Source organism: Nerophis lumbriciformis, linkage group LG37 (assembly GCF_033978685.3).
Source record: "Nerophis lumbriciformis linkage group LG37, RoL_Nlum_v2.1, whole genome shotgun sequence".
In the NCBI taxonomy this organism is placed as follows: Eukaryota; Metazoa; Chordata; class Actinopteri; order Syngnathiformes; family Syngnathidae; genus Nerophis; species Nerophis lumbriciformis.
Window position 1 is genome coordinate 14,565,776 of NC_084584.2, and position 22,238 is coordinate 14,588,013.

Consider the following 22,238-nt stretch of genomic DNA (forward strand, 5'->3'; position numbering starts at 1 on the left):
TCCCAGGGCAACCATTCTCCCGAATTTCTCCCGATTTCCACCCGGACAATAATATTGGGGGCGTGCCTTAAAGGCACTGCCTTTAGCGTCCTCTACAACCTGTCGTCACATTTGCTTTTCCTCCATACAAACAGCGTGCCGGCCCCTGTCACATGATATATGCGGCTTCTACACACACATAAGTGAATGCAAGGCAACAGCCATACAGGTCACACTGAGGGTGGCCGCATAAACAACTTTAACACTGTTACAAATATGCGCCACACTGTGAAACCACATCAAACAAGAATGACAAACACATTTCGGGAGAACATCCGCACCGTAACACAACATAAACAGAGCAGAACAAATACCCAGAACCCCTTGCAGCACTAACTGTTCCGGGACGCTACAATATACACCCCCCGCTACCACCAAACCCCGCCCAATGAACTAGCATCCCAGAATAGATGCCAGGTATCTGGCTTGGGCACATCAGATTAGATGAGTGTGTCGCAAACTGAGCAGTAAAAAGGCCTGAATGGTTGATTTATTCATTGTTCTTTTATTTTCAAATTCATTAGCCTGCGGAAAAAGTTAATGTTGATATTTACCTCAGAAGGCTGCAAATAGAAAAGAGGCATTCCATTTTTTATTCAAATTTTATTTGATATACCATTGATGTTTTTTCGTTCGTTTTTTGAAAGTTGATTTTGCACTATTAAGGTATATAAGCGTTGCTTGTTCCATATTCAGTGTTAAAGCAAATCAGTGTAGCAAACTGAGCAATAATTAACGTTTTATTCATGCACTTTCTCTTGCTACTTCAAGGCTTGAATGTTTGATTCATTCATTATTGTTATTTTATTTTCAAATGTATTATTAGCCTGTGGAAAAAGTTTACTTTGATATTTACCTCAGAAGGCTGCAAATAGAAAAGAGGCATTACATTTTTATTTAAATTTTATTTGATATGCCATTGATATTTTTTTATATTATTATTATTTGAAACTCGATTTTGCATGTCACTATAAAGTTATATAAGCCTTGCTTGTTCGATATTCAATGCAAAACTTGTTTGGGTCCCTATTAAAAGGTTAATTTGTTCAACCTTGGCCCGCGGCTTTGTTCAGTTTTAAATTTTGGCCCACTCTGTATTTGAGTTTGACACCCCTGGTGTAGACTAAGTGGTCTCAAACAGGTGCATCTTACTCAATTAGACCATCTTTGATAATGTCGTTCTTCTCACTATCTCAAGGGAAACTCACATCCAGTGTTGCGTCGGGATTTTCGCCGATATTCGATAAATCAATTAACCGACGATAAAATAAATGAATGTTTAAACTGGAGGGTTTTCCATCGTCGATAAATCGCCATAGGCATGCTTCAAGAGCATTCACGCCTTTCGTCGCTTTTAGCGTATATACCTCGCGGAATGAAAAGAAGGGCGTGAATGATCTTGCCCTCATTAAGTGTCTTTGACTCTTTGTGCTGTGACGCGGGGCCGCTGGCCGGCTAGCATCACACAGTCAAGCATGGAGCAGCTAACGTGGACAAAATGACCACACAACCAAATGCCACCGCAGCAGTGTGAGAATATTTCAGTTTAAACATTTGGAACAAGATGAGACTATCAACACCGAGAAGCCAGGTTGCCGAATATGCGTGACTACAACAACGCCCACTTGACAAACAACCAGCTGAGACGGTCCACACTCACTTCGCGTTTGGACAGGTCAGTGTAAACAAAACAGTGCAAAAGAGTGTTTAAATAAATCGTCAAATAAATGCCATTTGATAATGTACATTATTGTGTCAATGCCACAAGGCATTTTATTTAAAAAAATAAAAAATAACATGTACATGTTAAAATTGTGCTGTTTTGGGGACTAAACGCCTATTAAATTGATTTTGATTCATTTTAAAAACGTGCACTCCGAGGCACCACTTTATTTCTATTGAATCTAATTTCTTAATTTATGTTTTTAGAGCTTACTAGGACTGTGAGTCTTTGGGCACCACAAGATTCGATTCGATTCTTGGAGGCACCACTTTATTACCATTGAATGTAATTTCTTAATTTATGTTTTTAGAGCTTACTACAACTGTGAGTCTTTGGGCACCACAAGATTCGTTTCGATTCGATTCTTGGAGGTAACGATTCAATTCAGAATAGATCCTCGATTCAAGATCTTGACTTTCTTATAACATTTGGTGCCAGTTCTATGATTGACTACATTCCTCCATACATTCCTGACAAATTTATATCTTACTTAAAAGAAACCGTTTAATGAAATTATGCCCAAACATTTAATAAAGTCATATAAAAATAAGGGGAACCAGAGAAGTATCACACACATCTCTACATCAACAATATGATTTGCCAGAGTGGCTGCATGGGATAGATTAAAAATAATAATTATATATATTAGGTCAGGAAAAACACAGGCTATCTCATCCCTACAAGCCTGTTTCGCAGGTTTCCCTGCTCCTCAGGGGATTGGTACATTAAAAATCCCTCTGTGTTTTTCCTGACCAAACGTATATTCCGATCCACCCCGGTATTGAGCACTGTACAACGGATAAACCACAAAACCTCGAATATATACATATATATATATATATATATATATGCAAACATACATATATGTATATGTATGTGTGTGTATGTATATATACATATATATATATATATATATATATATATGCAAACATACATATATGTATATGTATGTGTGTGTATGTATATATATATATATATATATATATATATATATATATATATATATATATATATATATATATATATATATATATATGCAAACATACATATATGTATATGTATGTGTGTGTGTATGTATATATATATATATATATATATATATATATATATATATATATATTAGGGCTGCAACTAACGATTAATTTGATAATCGATTAATCTGTCGATTATTACTTTGTTTAATCGATTAATAGTCGGATAAAAGAGACACATTTCTATCCTTTCCAGTATTTTATTGAAAAAAAACAGCATACTGGCACCATACTTATTTTGATTATTGTTTCTCAGCTGTTTGTACATGTTGCAGTTTATGAATAAAGGTTTATAAAAAATAAAAAAAATTTAAAAAAGAACATTTAAATTAAATTGCCTCTGCGCATGCGCATAGCATTGATCCAACGAATTGATGACTAAATTAATCGCCAACTATTTTTATAATCGATTTTAATCGATTTAATCGATTAGTTGTTGCAGCCCTAATATATATATATATATATATATATATATATATATATATATAAAATGTTTTAATCGATTTGAATTTTTTTTTATTGATTAAGAATAATGATTTTAATGATTAAAGATGATTTGCCTAAGTGACTGGACAGGACAGAAAAAAAATGTGGAAATATATATATATATATATATATATATATATATATATATATATATATATATATGTATATATATATATGTATATATATATATACACAGTATATAATATATATATGTATTAATCGTTTTTTGATTTTTTTTTTTAATTGATTAAGAATCTTTACAAGTAAGAGTCGTGATTCATTCGAAAATCAATTATTTTTTTTGACACCCCTCGATTTTACGGATAACTAAAAAAAATAATAGACAAATGCGTTTTCAAAAGTTTGAAAAGTGGTCGAAAAGTCTGGTTTGCGTTCTAATCAGCAAATAAACCGGAAAATGAATAACACATCCTGAGTCTTTAATTGTTCTCCTAGTCTGATTCGATGAAGGATTAATTGATTAAGATGCACCGTATTGATCTCGCTGGCGATCACACAAACAACTCTGGTTACTCTTCGGATGTTCGTTCAAAAGCAGCCTTCTGGTTTCTCCATCATCTTCATCGTCCTCATTTCAGCTCTCACACTCCACCTGCTTCCTTCAAGTTTCCGTCACATTTTTCTCATTTTCATGCCTCTGGGATCACGTTGGACACCGCAAGGTAAATATTCATATTGTTTCAAATATCTGTCACTTTTTTTTAACCGTCAAATCTCCTTCAATTCATCCAGTTCTACCTTCTTTCATTCAACTCGTCACTTCCTTGTTTGGATATAAATTGACTAATAATATTTATGAATATTGTTGCCGGGCAGACGTGATCCAGACGTTCTGCAGTTTGTCTACGCCGTAATGCTTTGTGCCGGCGTCTCGCTACTCTCTCTGCTGCGGTTCTTCCCGGGCTGCTGCTGCTCCTCGTGGCCCGGCGTGTTGCGGTGCTGCTGGCGGCGCGGTGCATGGCGGGGCGGCAGGGACAGCGCGCAGCAGGACACGCCCACCGTGGGCTCGGGCAGGTCCTCCGCTCGGGACCAGCTGTCTGTGGCCGGGTCGTAGGTCTGGACGGCAGCCTTGTAGCGCTTCTCCGCCTCGTTCCACCCCCCCAGCAGGTACAGCTTGTCGGTCAGCGGCGACAGCCCCGCCGTGCTCACGCCCAGCGGAAGCGACGCGGCCCTGCTCCATGTGCCGTCGCCCTCGGCGGAAAAGACCTCCACGCTGAGCACGTCCACCCGCTCCCCGCCGGGCCCCAGCTGGCTCCCACCCACTACGTACACCTTACCGCCCAGAGTGGCGGAGCAGTGCCAGCCGCGGGGCGTCTCCATGGGGGGCTTCTGTGTCCAGGTGTCACTCTCCACGCTGTAGCACGCCACCGAGCGGGAGTAGGCGCAGTTGATGTAGCCGCCGCTCACTAGGATGTCTCCGGAGGGGAGGGTGGCACTGGCGTGGCAGCAGCGTGGCACCTCCATGGGGGCGCGCATCTGCCAGGTGTTGGAGGAGGGCAGGTAGCTCTCAGTCGTGGCCAGGAGGCCTTCCACGTTTCGCCCGCCAATGGCAACCAGGCGCCCCCCGCTGGCTGCTAGCGAGAAATGAGTGCGGCGTTGACGCATGCTAGCCAGGTGAAGCCAGGTGTTGAAGCGGGGGTCGTACCTGTCGGCGGAAATCAGAAACTTCACCTGTCGCTGCTCTATAGAGACCCCAAATGGGGATGACTGAGTCTCACCTGCTGAGGGTGCTGACGGCGTGCTTGGCCTGGTTTCGAGCATCATTCTGGTCCTCCCCGCCCGCTACATACAGGAAACCATCCATCACGGCCACGCACTGATTGAAGCTTTTTGCTGGGAGCTGCGTGAGGTGGCGCCAGGCTGCTCCGCCCTCGCGGGGGTCCCGCCACAGCACCTGGACACATTAATCGAAAGGTCACGTCCGGCATTTTAAAAACGGCGCTTAAAAAAGGGCGCCCACCTCGCGGCTGAGGGCGCGCTCGGTGAGTGAGGGCCGGCCGCCGATGGTGAGCAAGGTCTGGTGGCTGCTGCGCAGCTGCGTGCGGCGGGACTGCAGCGTGTTCTGCTGGTGGGGCAGCAGGTGGTAGTTCATGGCGTCCACCAGCAGGCGGTGGCACTGGGCGTCCAGCATCATGCGCGGCACAGGCTGAATCTGGCTCACCAGCTCGCTGGCAGGGATGGTCTCGAAGCGCACGTGGGACAAGAGGGCGGCGGCGTGAGGCTGGCGGGCGACGTCAAAGTCCAGCCACTTCATGGCCAGCTGGGAAAAGAACCAAAGAAGAAGAAGAAGATGAGCCTGTGAGATGTTGATTTATACCTTTTGACTCTTGCTGCCAGTGCCGGCCCCTGGCATAGACACTCGATGCGGTTGCTGAGGGCCACAACCACTAGGGCAGGGGTCGGCAACCTTTACCAGTCAAAGAGCCATTTTGACCAGTTTCACAAATTAAAGAAAACAATGGGAGCCACAAAAATCTTTTGAAATTTAACATGAAATAACACTGCATACAAAGGTTTTTTTTGCTTTATGCTATGTATAATGCAAGGGTCTCAGACACTCGGTCCACACCTTTACATGAAAATAGGATATTAGTGCGGCCCGCGGGTTTTATACGAATGGTGCTTGACAGCGTCAGTCTTGTCAACCCTCCCGATTTCTCCAGGAGATTACGGATATCACACTGATCTCTCGTACGTGCCGTGAAGGTACAGCATTTAACGCCCACTACAATCAGCGTGCCAGCCCAGCCACACGGTGTATGGGGCATTTGCTTGCTCACGTAAGTGGCAGCAAGGCATACTTGGTCAACAACCACACAGGTTACACTGACGGTGGAGGTATAAAAAAATTTAACACTCTTACTAATAATGCGCCACACTGTGAACCCACACCAAACACGAATGACAAACACATTTCGGGAGAACATCTGCACATTAACACAACATAAACACAACAGAACAAATACCCAGAATCCCATGCAGCCCTAACTCTTCCGGGCTGCATTATACACCCCCCCACCCCCCCCCCCCGCCCCCACCCCCAACCCTCTCCCTCACACATCACCCCCCCCCTCTATGAGTCGGGGGGGGTGATGTGTGAGGGAGCAGGGTTGGGGTGGGGGCGGGGTTTGGTGGTAGCAGGAGTGTATAATGTAGCCCGGAAGAGTCAGGGCTGCATGGAATTCTGGGTATTTGTTCTGTTGTGTTTATGTTGTGTTAAGGTGCAGATGTTCTCCCGAAATGTGTTTGTCATTCTTGTTTGGTTTTGGTTCAAAGTGTGGTGCATTATTAGTAAGAGTGTTAAAGTTATTTTATACGGCCACCGTCAGTGTAACCTGTGTGGCTGTTGACCAAGTATGCCTTGCTGTCACTTACAAGTGCAAGCAGAAAATGCAATAAAAAAGCGGCTGGGCTGGCACTCTGTTAATACAGGTTGTAGAGGGTGCTAAATGCTGTACCATCACAACACACCCTTATTATCATTGATAGGGTGAAAATGGGAGAATATCAATCCCAGGAGGTTTCTGCGAGAGGCACCAAAATCTGGAAGTCTCCCGGGAAAATCGGGAAGGTCAGCAAGTATGCAGCTGAGCCGCATCAGAGTGATCAAAGAGCCGCATGCGGCTCCGGAGCCGCGGGTTGCCGACCCCTGCAATAGGGGGAATCACATAATCACACGCACTGTTTATACAATGCCCAGAACTAGTGAAGTTGGCATATTGTGTAATTCGTAAATAAAAAAACAAATACAATAATTTGCAAATCCTTTTCAACCTACATTCAATTGAATAGACTGCAAAGACATGATACTTAAAGGGGAACATTATCACAATTTCAGAAGGGTTAAAACCATTAAAAATCAGTTCCCAGTGGCTTATTTTATTTTTCGAAGTTTTTTTCAAAATTTTACCCATCACGCAATATCCCTAAAAAAAGCTTCAAAGTGCCTGATTTTAACCATCGTTATATACACCCATCCATTTTCCTGTGACGTCACACAGTGATGCCAATACAAACAAACATGGCGGATAGAACAGCAAGGTATAGCGACATTAGCTCGGATTCAGACTCGGATTTCAGCGGCTTAAGCGATTCAACAGATTACGCATGTATTGAAATGGATGGTTGTAGTGTGGAGGCAGGTAGCGAAAACGAAATTGAAGAAGAAACTGAAGCTATTGAGCCATATCGGTTTGAACCGTATGCAAGCGAAACCGACGAAACAACACGACAGCCAGCGACACGGGAGAAAGCGAGGACGAATTCGGCGATCACCTTCTAACCAACGATTGGTATGTGTTTGTTTGGCATTAAAGGAAACTAACAACTATGAACTAGGTTTACAGCATATGAAATACATTTGGCAACAACATGCACTTTGAGAGTGCAGACAGCCCATTTCAGGCGCGCTAAGAACATATATTTTTCCACGATTTCAGCACTCAGGTTAACCATACCTAAATAGACACAAAATACTGCATTACACAAGACTACCCGAATGTACTCGAATGATTGAAAAAAATAAATGATTTTAAGCTAAATTACTGGTAAACACAGTTTATGTATAATAATTTACGTAAAACCGCGAGTAATGAATAAAGTTTTCATCAATTAATATATTCTGTAGACATACCCTCATCCGCTCTCTTTTCCTGAAAGCTGATCTGTCCAGTTTTGGAGTTGATGTCAGCATCTGCTTTGAGTGTCGCAGGATATCCACACATTCTTGCCATCTCTGTCGTAGCATAGCTTTCGTCGGTAAAGTGTGCGGAACAAACGACTGACCATTTCGTCGGCTTTCCCCACAGCCTCGTATTTTGAACAAATTTCGTCCAATTTCTTGCCACTTTCGCATCTTTGGGCCACTGGTGCAACTTGAATCCGTCCCTGTTCGTGTTGTTACACCCTCCGACAACACACCGCCGAAAGTGAGAAAATGGCGGATTGCTTCCTGATGTGACGTCACGTTGTGACGTCATCGCTCCAAGAGCAAATAATAGAAAGGCGTTTAATTCGCCAAAATTCACCCATTTAGAGTTCGGATATCGGTTAAAAAAATATATGGTCTTTTTTCTGCAACATCAAGGTATATATTGACGCTTACATAGATCTGGTGATAATGTTCCCCTTAAACGTTCGAACTAGTAAACTTTGTTATTTTTTGCAAATATTAGCTAATTTGGAATTTGATGCCTGCAACATGTTTCAAAAAAAGCTGGCACAAGTGAGGAATGCCAATCAAACACTTATTTGGAACGTCCCACAGGTGAACAGGCTAATTGGGAACAGGTGGGTGCCATGATTGGGTATAAAAGCAGCTTCCATGATATGCTCAGTCATTCACAAACAAGGATGGGGCGAGGGTCACCACTTTGCGAACAAATGCGTGAGCAAATTGTCAAACAGTTTAACAACAACATTTCTCAACCAGCTATTGCAAGGAATTTAGGTGTTTCACCATCTACGGTCAGTAATATCATCTAAAGGTTCAGAGAATCTGGAGAAATCACTGCACGTAAGCGGCAAGATCAAAAACCGACATCAGCGTGTAAAGGATATCACCACATTGGCCCAGGAACACTTCAGAAAACCACTGTCAGTAACTACAGTTCGTCACTACATCTGTAAGTGCAAGTTACAGTGGCCTAGTGGTTAGAGTGTCCGCCCTGAGATCGGTAGGTTGTGAGTTCAAACCCCGGCCGAATCATACCAAAGACTATAAAAATGGGACCCATTACCTCCCTGCTTGGCACTCAGCATCAAGGGTTGGAATTGGGGGTTAAATCACCAAAAATGATTCCCGGACGTGGCCACCGCTGCTGCCCACTGCTCCCCTCACCTCCCAGGGGGTGATCAAGGGTGATGGGTCAAATGCAGAGAATAATCTCGCCACACCTAGTGTGTGTGTGACAATCATTGGTACTTTAACTTTAACTTTTTAAGTTAAAACTCTACTATGCAAAGCAAAAGCCATTTATCAACAACACCCAGAAACGCCGCTGGCTTTGCTGGGCCCAAACTCATCTAAGATGGACTGATGCAAAGTGGAAAAGTGTTCTGTGGTCTGACGAGTCCACATTTCAAATTTTTTTTTTGGAAACTGTGGACTTCATGTCCTCTGGACCAAAGAGGAATAGAACCATTCGGATTGTTATAGGCGCAAAGTTCAAAAGCCAGCATCTGTGATGGTATGAGGATGTATTAGTGTCCTAAGCATGGGTAACTTACACATCTGTAAAGGCACCATTAAAGGTACATACAGGTTTTGGAGCAACATATGTTACCATCCAAGCAACGTCTTTTTCATGGACGCCCCTGCTTATTTCAGCAAGACAATGCTAAGCCACATTCTGCACGTGTTACAACAGCGTGGCTTTGTATTAAAAGAGTGCGGGTATTAGACTGGCCTGCCTGTAGTCCAGACCTGTTTCCCGTTGAAAATGTGTGGCGCATTATGAAGCCTAAAATACCACAACGGAGACCCTGGACAGTTGAACAACATAAGCTGTACATCAAGCAAAAAGGGGAAATAATTCAACCTGAAAAGCTTAAAAAATTGGTCTTCTTAGTTCCCAAACGTTTACTGAGTGTTGTTAAAAGGAAAAGCTATGTAACACAGTGATACAAATGCCCCTGTGACAACTTTTTTGCAATGTCTTGCTGCCATTAAATTGTAAGTTAATGATTATTTGCAAATAAAAATTACGTTTCTCAGTTCAAACATTAGATATCTTGTCTTTGCAGTCTATTCAATTGAATATAAGTTGAAAATCATTGTATTCTGTTTGTATTTATCATTTACACAACATGCCAACTTCACTGGTTTTGGGTTTTGACTTTTAATAACAATCAACTTCGAAAATGTAACCAGTGAAATGTCTAAGACAAAAGGTGGCATGTTAGTATGTAATGTGACTGAAGAGCCCCCTAGAGGTGGAGTTAAAAATACGACTCATTTTTCCCTCAGCTGTGTTTTTGGAACCTCTCAGGCTGTCACATGTTCAAACAGCTGCTGGCGCAGATGAAAATAGACCATTGAGGAAAGTGGAATTCCTGCCGGTTTGTTTTTAGCAGGAGTACGTCAAAACTACTCGACCAATCTCCAAGGAACTTCGTAGAGTGTCGTGTGCCGGGCAGGAAGCCGATCAATTTTGAGAACTTAGTAGTCGTTGTTGCACTGTAAAAATAACAATCTTGGATTTTTACTGTAAAAAGGTGACAGAATTTTACCGTAATATGTTTTTACAGTGAACTACTGTAATTTGAATAACGGTACATCTGTTATTTTTACAGTAAAATTCTGGCCACCGAGCTGCCAGGTTTTTTTTACTGTTAAATCTAAATAAAAAAAATTCTGTCAATTACTGTAAATTGAAAAAACACTGCCACTGTTATTTTTATGGTAACATTCTAGTCTTCACTTCCAAGGTTTCTCACTGCGCCCAGTGGGTTGAGTTTTTTTCTTGCCCTGATGTGGGACCTGAGCCGAGGATGTCGTTGTGGCTTGTGCAGCCCTTTGAGACACTTGTGATTAAGCACTTGTGATTAAGCTCAAAACTTCGATTGATTGATTTTAGGTTTTTCACCTGCTGCTATCCCCTAAGCAGTATTCATTTTCCTCTCCCTTATCTCTCCTGCTTGCTTCTTTGTCTTGTCTTAACTTTCTTGTTGCCTCTTTTTGCACTGCTCTCCAAATCTAAATATTGGAACTATTTAACTGGCCTCAACGAAATTGACAAGATCTTGGGTTTGAGCGGACCTGCTGTCGTGACACACGACGGACTCTTGGGAGAATAGACAATTTAGAGTGAAAAGCAAATTTTATTTTCACTCGCATACAAAACATTCTAACTTGGATTGTTTCCCTGGCGTCGAGACTCTCCCGAAGGACAGTGCAGCGAAGACACAACAAACTCCCTTCTTATCTCTCATGGACACATACCTGTTGTTGTTGACTTTGGACTAGCGACTGCACAAACATCAAGGCCGCGGAACAGAGACACACTACGGGCTTACACACACAAATGCAACCACAAAAATATACGCCACACATACACACCCCACCCCCGTAACCCAACGCCCTCGACGCAAATCCCATAGGGGTGATGAATGGATGGTCAGCGCCTGAGAGCTGCGGCCTACCATCATGACCTCGCACTCCCTTCCCTCTGTTGCTAGATATCTCAAGATGTACGTTGTAATATGTATATGTGCTTTGCTATGGAAGTTTTTTCCCACTCCAGACTGGGCCCCCTTAGAAGACCAGTCTAGATTGTATTTTTTTACTCATCCTTCCCCAGCGTTTTACCTTTTTCCCCCATCTTTTACGGGGCGCCTTGTGGCGACCCATCAGTGTTCCTGTTCTGTAACCCTGTACACTGTTTGTTTGTCTAATCTTGAACGGGTTTGTGCTGAAAACAAAGTTTCGTTGTACTTGTGCAATGACAATAAAGATCTATCCATCTATCTATCTATCTATCTATTTATCTATCTATCTGATTAAGCCAGTCACATTTATTTTTCGGTGTGGGATCATTGCAAAAGTTTGGTGTCTTGTTTGTCGGAGGAACTTTCATTGTTAGTAGCATTTTTTACTTCTTATTTAGCTTTTTTTTTTTGTTTGCTATTTTTTTCAACCGGAAGTCAAGGTATCTGGGCGTAGGGGCGGCGTGGCGAAGTTGGTAGAGTGGCTGTGCCAGCAATCGGAGGGTTGCTGGTTACTGCGGTTCAATCCCCACTTCTACCATCCTAGTCAAGTCCGTTGTGTCCTTGGGCAAGACACTTCACCCTTGCTCCTGATGGGTGCTGGTTAGCGCCTTGCATGGCAGCTCCCGCCATCAGTGTGTGAATGTGTGTGTGAATGTGGAAATACTGTCAAAGCGCTTTGAGTACCTTGAAGGTAGAAAAGCGCTATACAAGTATAACCCATTTATCATTATTTATTTATTTTTTAAATGTAAAATCTACAATCGCTATTTTTACAGTAAAAAGATTTTTACAGTAAAATTCCGCCGACTAAACTGCCAGATTTTAACGTAAAATCTTCAAAACTTGTTTTTACAGTGTGTGTTGTGGCAAAAGGGTGCTGTAACCAACCCCATCCAGCAGATGACGCTACAGCTACACAACTGGAACCAGAAGGTTGTGCTTTTGCAGTTTAGGATTGTTCTGCCTTGGTAGAGATCAGTGACTCCTATTGTGCCATTTTTTGTCAAATACTTTGTTCCGGCTCCTGATTGGCTAAAATGACCTGATAATGTGACTTTACTGTCTGACCTGGAAGGCGGTGACCTCCGAGGGCAGCAACAGTGAGTCGTCCTGTAGGAAGGCGGAGATCTGCTCCAGGGTCAGCTGGGTGAAGAGCGGCGTCTCGGCAAACTGCACAAAGTTTTCCAGCACGAAGCGGCGGGCGGCGGCGCACACGGGCGGCAAACTGTAGGCGGCGGCAATATTCCACACGTACACGCACGTCTGCACGTTGAGCTCGGCCAGCAGGAAGTCTGTGCACATCTTGAGGAGCTGCGGGATCTGCAGGGTGGCGGCGGCCGACACGGTGCATCCAATGGTGTAGAGCGACATGTGCACACGGCCCAGGTAGGCGAAGGTGATGACGTTGGCCAGGCCTGCAGGGGGTTATCAGCGGTTAAACATGGCGCTCATCATGCTTGTTGATACACTGGGCGGCCTACCAAGAGGTGAAAGGGACGGTAGCTCCAGCCGCTTCATGTCGGGATCTTTGGCCAGGATCTCGCGAAAATACTGACTGACTGAGGAGATGACCAACTTGTGGACGTCAAAGGATTTTGTCTTGCAGCCCAACTCCAGATCCGTCAGGAACCTGACCAGGAAAGACAAATTGAAACATCGTAGCGAGAGAACATCACGTCACATTGCCGTACTTTTCCTGCCGCATCTTGCTGAGCTCCTCGAGCAGGGCGTTGCCGTGCAGGGGCCGGGTCAGCTCGCTGCCCAGGCCCAGTCCTCTCTCGCCAGGCTTGATGACGGGCGGCGGCAGGGGCAGGTTGAGGCTGTTCAGCTGGGCGATATCCAACGCCGCCATCTGCTCGATCTTCTTAGCCGCGCTCTCCACCACCACAACGCCGTCTCCTCGACGCTCCACCTTCAGGAGCACGGGGGCGGTCTCCATGGCGACCTGGCTGACTGTGTCAGGCATGACCTTTTTCTGGCGTGAGGCCTTCTTCTTGGGGGCCATACTGACCGCGGTGTTTACTTCCTTACAAGATGGTGGCTCACCAGCAAGATCGTTTTTATCTTGAGGACCCTTTCACAAATTCTTCTCCTTTTTGGCCGGGCGGAGTTTAACACAGCACACTGCACCTAAAAGTATAAGGACAAATAAAAAACAGAAGGAAAAACAAATATAGCACTAAAAATACTTTGGGGATCATATTTAAATGTATTTAATATTGGCAGATCTGTAAAAATGTTTTAAATTGACTAAAATATTCCCTTATTTTCAGAATATTTTTTTTATTTTCAAATGTTGACATAAATCCCACAGAGGGTGAAAATAAGTTCGAAACGGTGACGCATATAGGACACAAGTCGAATCGCAACAATATAAAAATATAAACAGCAAATGGGAAAACAGAAGGAAAAACACATACAGTACTAAAAATAGTTTTGGGTTTATATTTAAAATTGCTTTAAGATTAGCAAGTCTGTAAAAGTATTTTTAATTTCATTAAAATCTTCCCTTATTTTCAGGAATATTTCTCTTATTTTCAAATGTTGACATGAATCCCACAGAGGGTGCAAATAAGTACGAAACAGTGGAATCGCAACAATATAAAAATATAAACAGCAAATGGGAAAACAGAAGGAAAAACACATACAGTACTAAAAATAGTTTTGGGTTTATATTTACATTTCTTTAAGATTGGCAAGTCTGGAAGAGGGTGAAAATAATTTAGTAACAGTGACACTTAAGGGATTTAAGTGGAACAGCAACATTATAAATATAAACAGCAAAAGAGAAAACAGAAGGAAAAACACATATAGTACTAAAAATAGTTTTTGGTTTATATTTACATTTCTTTAAGATTGGCAAGTCTGGAAGAGGGTGAAAATAAATGATTAACAGTGTCACCTATAGGATTTAAGTGGAACAGCAACAATATAAATATAAACAGCAAAAGAGAAAACAGAAGGAAAAGCAATTGTTTTGGGATCACATTTAAATTTCTTCAAGATTGGCAGGTCTGTTAAAAACATTTTTATTTGCAGAGAATCTTCCCTTATTTTCAAGAATATTTCTCTTATTTTCAAATGTTGACAAAGGGCGGAAATAAGTTAGAAACCGTGACACCTAGAGCAACAATATAAGTGGAACAGCAACAATAAATAAATAGCAAATTAGAAAACAAAAAAATACGGTACTAAAAATAATTTTGAGATCACATGTAAATTTCTTCAGGATTGGCAAGTGTGTAAAAATATTTCATTTACAGAAAATATTCCCTTAATTTAAATAATTTTCTCTTAAATTTCAAATGTTGACCCGTATTCAACAGAGGGCAGAAATAAGATAGTAACAGTGACACCTACAGGATTTAAGTGGAACAGCAACAATATAAATGTAAACGGTAAATGAGAAAACAGAAGAAAAAGCATGAAGTAAGAAAAAAAGTTTCGGAATCACATGTAAATTTCTTCAAGATTGGCATGTCTGTAAAAAATATTTTATTTGCAGAATATCTTCTCTTGTTTTCAGCAGCAAAAAATGAATACTAAAAATAGTTTTGGGATAATATTTGCATTTTCAAAGACTGGCAGGTCTGTAAGGATATTTTTTATTTGCTAAAAACTTTCATTATTTTGTGAAAATAGCCGTTTTCTTCAAAACACACCTATTCCTGACTGCTTATTCATTGTAATCATATTTTCTTCTCTATCTTTGTTGTTGTTGTTTTTATCCAATTTGATTTTATTGTTTTGATTTTGTACGGTGTCCTTGAGTGCCCAGAAAGGCGCCTTATAAATAAAATGTACTATTACTATTATTATAAACGTTGACATGTCGGAAATAAGCTAGAAACAGTGACACCAACAGGACTCAAGTGGAACAGCAACAATATGTAGATAAACAGCAAATGAGAAAACAGAGGTAAAAACAAATACAGGACTCAAAATAGTTTTGGGGTAATATTTACATTTGTTGAAAATTGAAATGTCTGTAAAAATATATTTCATTTACCGAAAATCTTCCCTTATTTTGAGTAAAATGTCCCTTTTTTTCAAATGTTGACAGTGGGGTGGAAATGTTTCCTTATTTAGTTTAGACAAGAGTCACAAACGGCAACACCTACAGGACTAAAGAGTAACAGCAACAATATAAACCGCGCGAGGACTTCAGTGGCTAGTTGTGACTCTTGGACGATCAACATGTAGAGTGAGTTGAGATTGAAAAACAACTCGTGCGTAAAAACAGAACGCCATGTTGGACGGTGTATAAGTGTCGTGGGGGTTGGAGGTGCGACAGCTGCATTCTGCACCGAACGGCCTTGACCGGGATATTTCTGACCGTCCGACGTTATTTCAATGCCACTTAATGAGAGCTCTCGCGGCTCACTGGTCAAACTTAACTTCTGTTTGACTTTTTATTACCTGTTTAGAAAATAAAAGTCTGCCCCCTGGCACACACTTTGATTCTTGGAGTGAGGATTCCGAATCTTAATAAATACGACAGATTTGCGAATTGAATACATTTTTTCAGCATCCCTATTAATTAATTATGAGATGCCTCATATGACAGGGCCAACAGCTGCTGTCCTTCACCAGGGTGTGGAGCCCCTTAGATGACACAAACTATTTCAAATCCTGGAGCGCAATGAGGTCACAGCCCCCCACTCCCCTCGCCGAGAGTCAAATTGCTTTGGATTATGTTCAGGCTTGTGCTGATATCATAGGAAAGTGTTGGTCGGCGCCTCCAGTTTTGATTATCCGCTTTGTTTACGTCCTTCTCCAACAGGCGTGATGGCCAAATACATCTTTGGCGGAACCAAAAAAATAACGCAAGAATACTTTTTAACGATAATGAAGTGAATTTCGACCCTCTGGCATCCTAGTACAAACCCCGTTTCCATATGAGTTGGGAAATTGTGTTAGATGTAAATATAAACGAAATACAATGATTTGCAAATCATTTTCAACCCATATTCAATTGAATGCACTACAAAGACAAGATATTTGATGTTCAAACTCATAAACTTTATTTTTTTTATGCAAATAATAATTAACTTAGAATTTCATGGCTGCAACACGTGCCAAAGTAGTTGGGAAAGGGCATGTTCACCACTGTGTTACATGGCCTTTCTTTTTAACAACACTCAGTAAACGTTTGGGAACTGAGGAGACACATTTTTTAAGCTTCTCAGGTGGAATTCTTTCCCATTCTTGCTTGATGTACAGCTTAAGTTCAACAGTCCGGGGGTCTCCGTTGTGGTATTTTAGGCTTCATAATGCGCTACACATTTTCAATGGGAGACAGGTCTGGACTAGAGGCAGGCCAGTCTAGTACCTGCACTCTTGTACTATGAAGCCACGTTGATGTAACACGTGGCTTGGCATTGTCTTGCTGAAATAAGCAGGGGCGTCCATGGTAACGTTGCTTGGATGGCAACATATGTTGCTCCAAAACCTGTATGTACCTTTCAGCATTAATGGCGCCTTCACAGATGTGTAAGTTACCCATGTCTTGGGCACTAATACACCCCCATACCATCACAGATGCTGGCTTTTCAACTTTGCGCCTATAACAATCCGGATGGTTCTTTTCCTCTTTGGTCCAGAGGACACGACATCCACAGTTTCCAAAAACAATTTGAAATGTGGACTCGACAGACCACAGAACACTTTTCCACTTTGTATCAGTCCATCTTAGATGAGCTCAGGCCCAGCGAAGCCGACGGCGTTTCTGGGTGTTGTTGATAAACGGTTTTTGCCTTGCATAGGAGAGTTTTAACTTGCAGTTACAGATGTAGCGACCAACTGTAGTTACTGACAGTGGGTTTCTGAAGTGTTCCTGAGCCCATGTGGTGATATCCTTTACACACTGATGTCGCTTGTTGATGCAGTACAGCCTGAGGGATCGAAGGTCACGGCCTAAGCTGCTTATGTGCAGTGATTTCTCCAGATTCTCTGAACCCTTTGATGATATTACGGACCGTAGATGGTGAAATCCCTAAATTCCTTGCAATAGCTGGTTGAGGAAAGTTTTTCTTAAACTGTTCAACAATTTGCTCACGCATTTGTTGACAAAGTGGTGACCCTCGCCCCATCCTTGTTTGTGAATGACCGAGCATTTCATGGAATCTACTTTTATACCCAATCATGGCACCCACCTGTTCCCAATTTGCCTGTTCACCTGTGGGATGTTCCAAATAAGTGTTTGATGAGCATTCCTCAACTTTATCAGTATTTATTACCACCTTTCCCAACTTCTTTGTCATGTGTTGCTGGCATCAAATTCTAAAGTTAATGATTATTTGCAAAAAAAAAAAAATGTTTATCAGTTTGAACATCAAATATGTTGTCTTTGTAGCATATTCAACTGAATATGGGTTGAAAATGATTTGCAAATCATTGTATTCCGTTTATATTTACATCTAACACAATTTCCCAACTCATATGGAAACGGGGTTTGTAGTTATATTTGTTGTCAACATATCTGAGGCTGAATGAGCTAGCAATAGCTAACAACATGATTCGGTTTGGCGCTAGCGTGGGTCATGATTTTGGGGAGGTACGATTTGTTAAAACATTCAATTGAGTAAGATAACATTTAACAGATTCAGGATGATGCATTTGACGATAATTACCCTTTTTAAATTTTGCATATCGTTCACAATCATTATGAGAGACAAGAACTAGGGCTGCGATTCTTTGGGTGTCCAACGATTTGATTCAATATCGATTCTTGGGGTCAGGATTCGATTATAAATCGATTTTTTTCGATTCAACGCGATTTTCGATTCAAAAACAATATTTTTCTGATTCTAAAGGATTCTCTATTCATTCAATACATAGGATTTCAGCAGGATCTACCCTAGTCTGCTGACATGCAAGCAGAGTAGTAGATTTTTGTAAAAAGCTTTTATAATTGTAAAGGACAATGTTTTATCAACTGATTGCAATAATGTACATTTGTTTTAACTATTAAATGAATCAAAAATATGACTTATTTTATCTTTGTGAAAATATTGGACACAGTGTGTTGTCAAGCTTATAAGATGCGATGCAAGTGTAAGCCACTATGACACTATTGTTAATTTTTTATTTATTTATTTATTTTATAAATGTCTAATGATAATGTCAATGAGGGATTTTTAATCACTGCTATGTTGAAATTGTGACTAATATTGATACTGTTGTTGATAATATTCATTTTTGTTTCACTACTTTTGGATTGTTCTGTGTCGTGTTTGTGTCTCCTCTCAATTGCTCTGTTTGTTGCAGTTCTGATTGTTGCTGGGTTGGGTTTGGTTTTGGAATCGGATTGCATTGTTATGGTATTTCTGTGTATTGTTTTGTTGGATTGATTAATAAAAAAATAAAAAAATCGATTTTGAAAAATGAGAATCGATACTGAATCGTACAACGTGAGAATGGCCATTTGAACTCAAATTGATTTTTTCCCACACCCCTAACAAGAACACACGTTTTTTTTTTAATGAGGCTTTTAAAGATGATTTAAAAAAACGCTTGGAATCTGCGGCTAATGGAAGTCATCGTTGTAGCCTCCAAGACCACTTCAAAACCCTCCATCAATGTTTTGTGTACACACTGCAAGTGTATATACCGTATTTTTCGGAGTATAAGTCGCTCCGGAGTATAAGTCGCACCGGCCGAAAATGCATAATAAAGAAGGAAAAAAACATATGTAAGTCGCACTGGAGTATAAGTCGCATTTTTGGGGGAAATGTATTTGATAAAATCCAACACCAAGAATAGACATTTGAAAGGCAATTTAAAATAAATAAAGACTAGTGAACAACAGGCTGAATAAGTGTACGTTATATGAGGCATAAATAACCAACTGAGAACGTGCCTGGTATGTTAACGTAACATATTATGGTAAGAGTCATTCAAATAACTATAACATATAGAACATGCTATACATTTACCAAACAATCTGTCACTCCTAATCGCTAAATCCCATGAAATCTTATACATCTAGTCTCTTACGTGAATGAGCTAAATAATATTATTTGATATTTTACGGTAATGTGTTAATAATTTCACATATAAGTCGCTCCTGAGTATAAGTCGGCCAAACTATGAAAAAAACTGCGACTTATAGTCCGAAAAATACGGTATATACTGTATATAATGTAGTAACAGACTCGTTCATAACAATATGTAATATGTTCAATATTTACCATAGTTTGATCATTTTAATCTTTTTCGGGAGTGACCTTTTCTGCGCATGTCCGACTTCCAGTGTGTTCCTACTTCCAGATATAAAACGCTTGTGTGTCTTCTAATCATGGCAGACTTGGTAACAAACAACAAAGACGACTATTTTTGGACAAAATGAGGATTTACAATTTGCTGAATGAACTGAGGATGAACTACTGCTTCTAGAAGCGAGCATGAAGAAGAGGGTGAGACGTCAGAGCAGACGGAAGCCGAGAGAGTGAGGTCGGCGTGACTCGCAGCTGCTAATGTGGAATTTGGAGACAAGCTATTTCGACATAAAGGGAGTGCTTACCCCCAAATACTCCGGAACACACGTCCCTGGCCAGCTGGACCAAACAGAAAACTGTCCAATCGAGTGAGTCCCACTTTACTATCAATCATGATAGACGCAGCACGTCATGTGTGTTATTACAACTACAGTACATACACTGTATAGTTAACTGTGTACTACTCATAACACAGATACTGTAATATAAATGTTCATGTTTTTCAGTCAGTACAGATTGGTGTTTTATCGCAGTGTTGTGCATTACAAACTCAAACGTGTTTCATGCTGACGTAAACGCCAGCTTATATCTCCCTGTAGCTAGCTTTTACAGCTAATACCGTAGCATGCCGATGTGTTACTACGATAGAAAAAGAGTTCCTCGGTGGTCAATCTTACAATAACAATGTTGCTGCAGCTTGATTATTATACAGATTAAAAAACGTAAATGACGTGTTGTTGACGGTTTTTTAATGCATTTTTAAAGTGATTTAGCGGTATATTTGATTGCTCCCATTAGCTGCATTGCTAGCTACCTAAAACAGGACGATTTTTACAAGTTAGAATGCAAAAAAAAACCTAAACCTTTTGTCTTCTTGTTTCTCATGATTGTGTCCGATAGGCAAAATTCCCCCAAAAAAGTGCACTTCCCCTCTAAAAGCTAGCTAGCCTAGCTTAAATCGCGACATTTCCTGCCTGTTCGTGTGCATGTTGTGCATGTATTAAAAAAGAGTGTAGCATAATCTTTGCCAAATGAAAATGTGTACGTTTTTAAACCTCAATTCACAAAAATAAGTACCGTATTTTTCGGACTATAAGTCGCAGTTTTTTTCATAGTTTGGCCGGGGCTGCGACTTATACTCGGGAGCGACTTATGTGTGAAATTATTAACACATTACCGTAAAATATCAAATAATAATATTTAGCTCATTCACGTAAGAGACTAGACGTATAAGATTTCATGGGATTTAGCGATTAGGAGTGACAGATTGTTTGGTAAACGTATAGCATGTTCTATATGTTATAGTTATTTGAATGACTCTTACCATAATATGTTACGTTAACATACCAGGCACGTTCTCAGTTGGTTATTTATGCCTCATATAACGTACACTTATTCAGCCTGTTGTTCACTATTCTTTATTTATTTTAAATTGCCTTTCAAATGTCTATTCTTGGTGTTGGCTTTTATCAAATAAATGTCCCCAAAAAATGCGACTTGTACTCCAGTGCGACTTATATATGTTTTTTTCCTTCTTTATTATTCATTTTCGGCCGGTGCGACTTATACTCCGGAGCGACTTATACTCCGAAAAATACGGGAATTTTCTTTTTCTACAGTAATGTATTTTGAAGATGTATTGCATCCTGCTCGGTGAGCTTACCACAACACGTTGAAACAGGTGCCGAATTAGATAGCAAATTAAAACAATAGTAAAAAAAAACGTAAGCACACAAAAAGTCTTATACTGAAACACGTTTTTAATCCATGACACTACACCAGTCGTGTTTAATCAAACATGCCAGTATTGCATTTCTGAGCAGCGCTATGCTTATCTCACCAGAGTATTTATAGGCGCCCGGCATGCATGCAAGTGTGTGTGGAAATAAGAGGTAACACACACTAACAGTAACCCACCATCCACTTACATTATTCTTCATCAGCAGTTATTTCACACGTCCAATTGAAACCTTTCTGTAATTCTGCCTTTTTGCAACACAATCTACTGGCATTTGCAGGGTCAACTTTGGGAACCCATAAGGGTGTCTAATCTAAATAAGAATCAATTTACCTTTCTGTCCTGTTTGCTTGCTCACCCTTAGTCACTCTTCTTTCTGTTGCTTTCCTCAAAGAGTCCTCATGACTGTCCCACCGTCTCTCAACCAAGGTGCTCTGTTTGTGTGTGTGTACTTGGTCCTTGTCACGTGATCCAGACTACAGTTGTGACGTAAGCGTCAGACACCCCCGCCCCAACCCATGCCCCCATATCCAAGCCCGCCATGTCCAAATAGAGGCACCCCATGGCACCCTCCCTGCCAAATATATCCCGTACGTCACAGCCGTGTCAAACTCCTTTTCATTGAGGGCCACCCCGCAGTTATGGCTACCCTCAGAGGGCCATGTGTAACACGGAATAATACATGGATATAAATGTATTATGCATTTGACTTTTTTTTTTTTTTCTTTTTTTTTACGTACAGTGCACTGTATGTAAAAAACACTGTACGTAGA

At 41.0% G+C, this 22,238-nt stretch overlaps 2 protein-coding genes across 2 annotated transcripts in view; one reads left to right on the top strand and one right to left on the bottom strand.

Annotated features, from left to right (window-relative positions):
- Nucleotides 1–1,422: 1,422 nt before the first annotated feature.
- The window catches only part of eloa (elongin A), a 69,819-nt gene continuing 49,003 nt past the window's right edge, over nt 1,423–22,238 (top strand). The window contains exon 1 of the mRNA XM_061931335.2: nt 1,423–1,714. The gene's annotated coding sequence lies outside the window, so the exon portion shown is untranslated. The remainder of the gene's footprint in view (nt 1,715–22,238) is intronic.
- On the bottom strand, nt 3,553–21,932 carry klhl43 (kelch-like family member 43). Its single transcript, XM_061931332.1, has 7 exons — nt 21,799–21,932; nt 13,200–13,638; nt 12,990–13,138; nt 12,577–12,923; nt 5,261–5,560; nt 5,019–5,194; nt 3,553–4,945 (listed from the first exon to the last, which is right to left on the bottom strand). The coding sequence occupies exons 2-7, from the start codon at nt 13,511–13,513 to the stop codon at nt 4,144–4,146; spliced, it is 2,088 nt and encodes a 695-aa protein (XP_061787316.1). The 5' UTR covers nt 13,514–13,638; nt 21,799–21,932; the 3' UTR covers nt 3,553–4,143.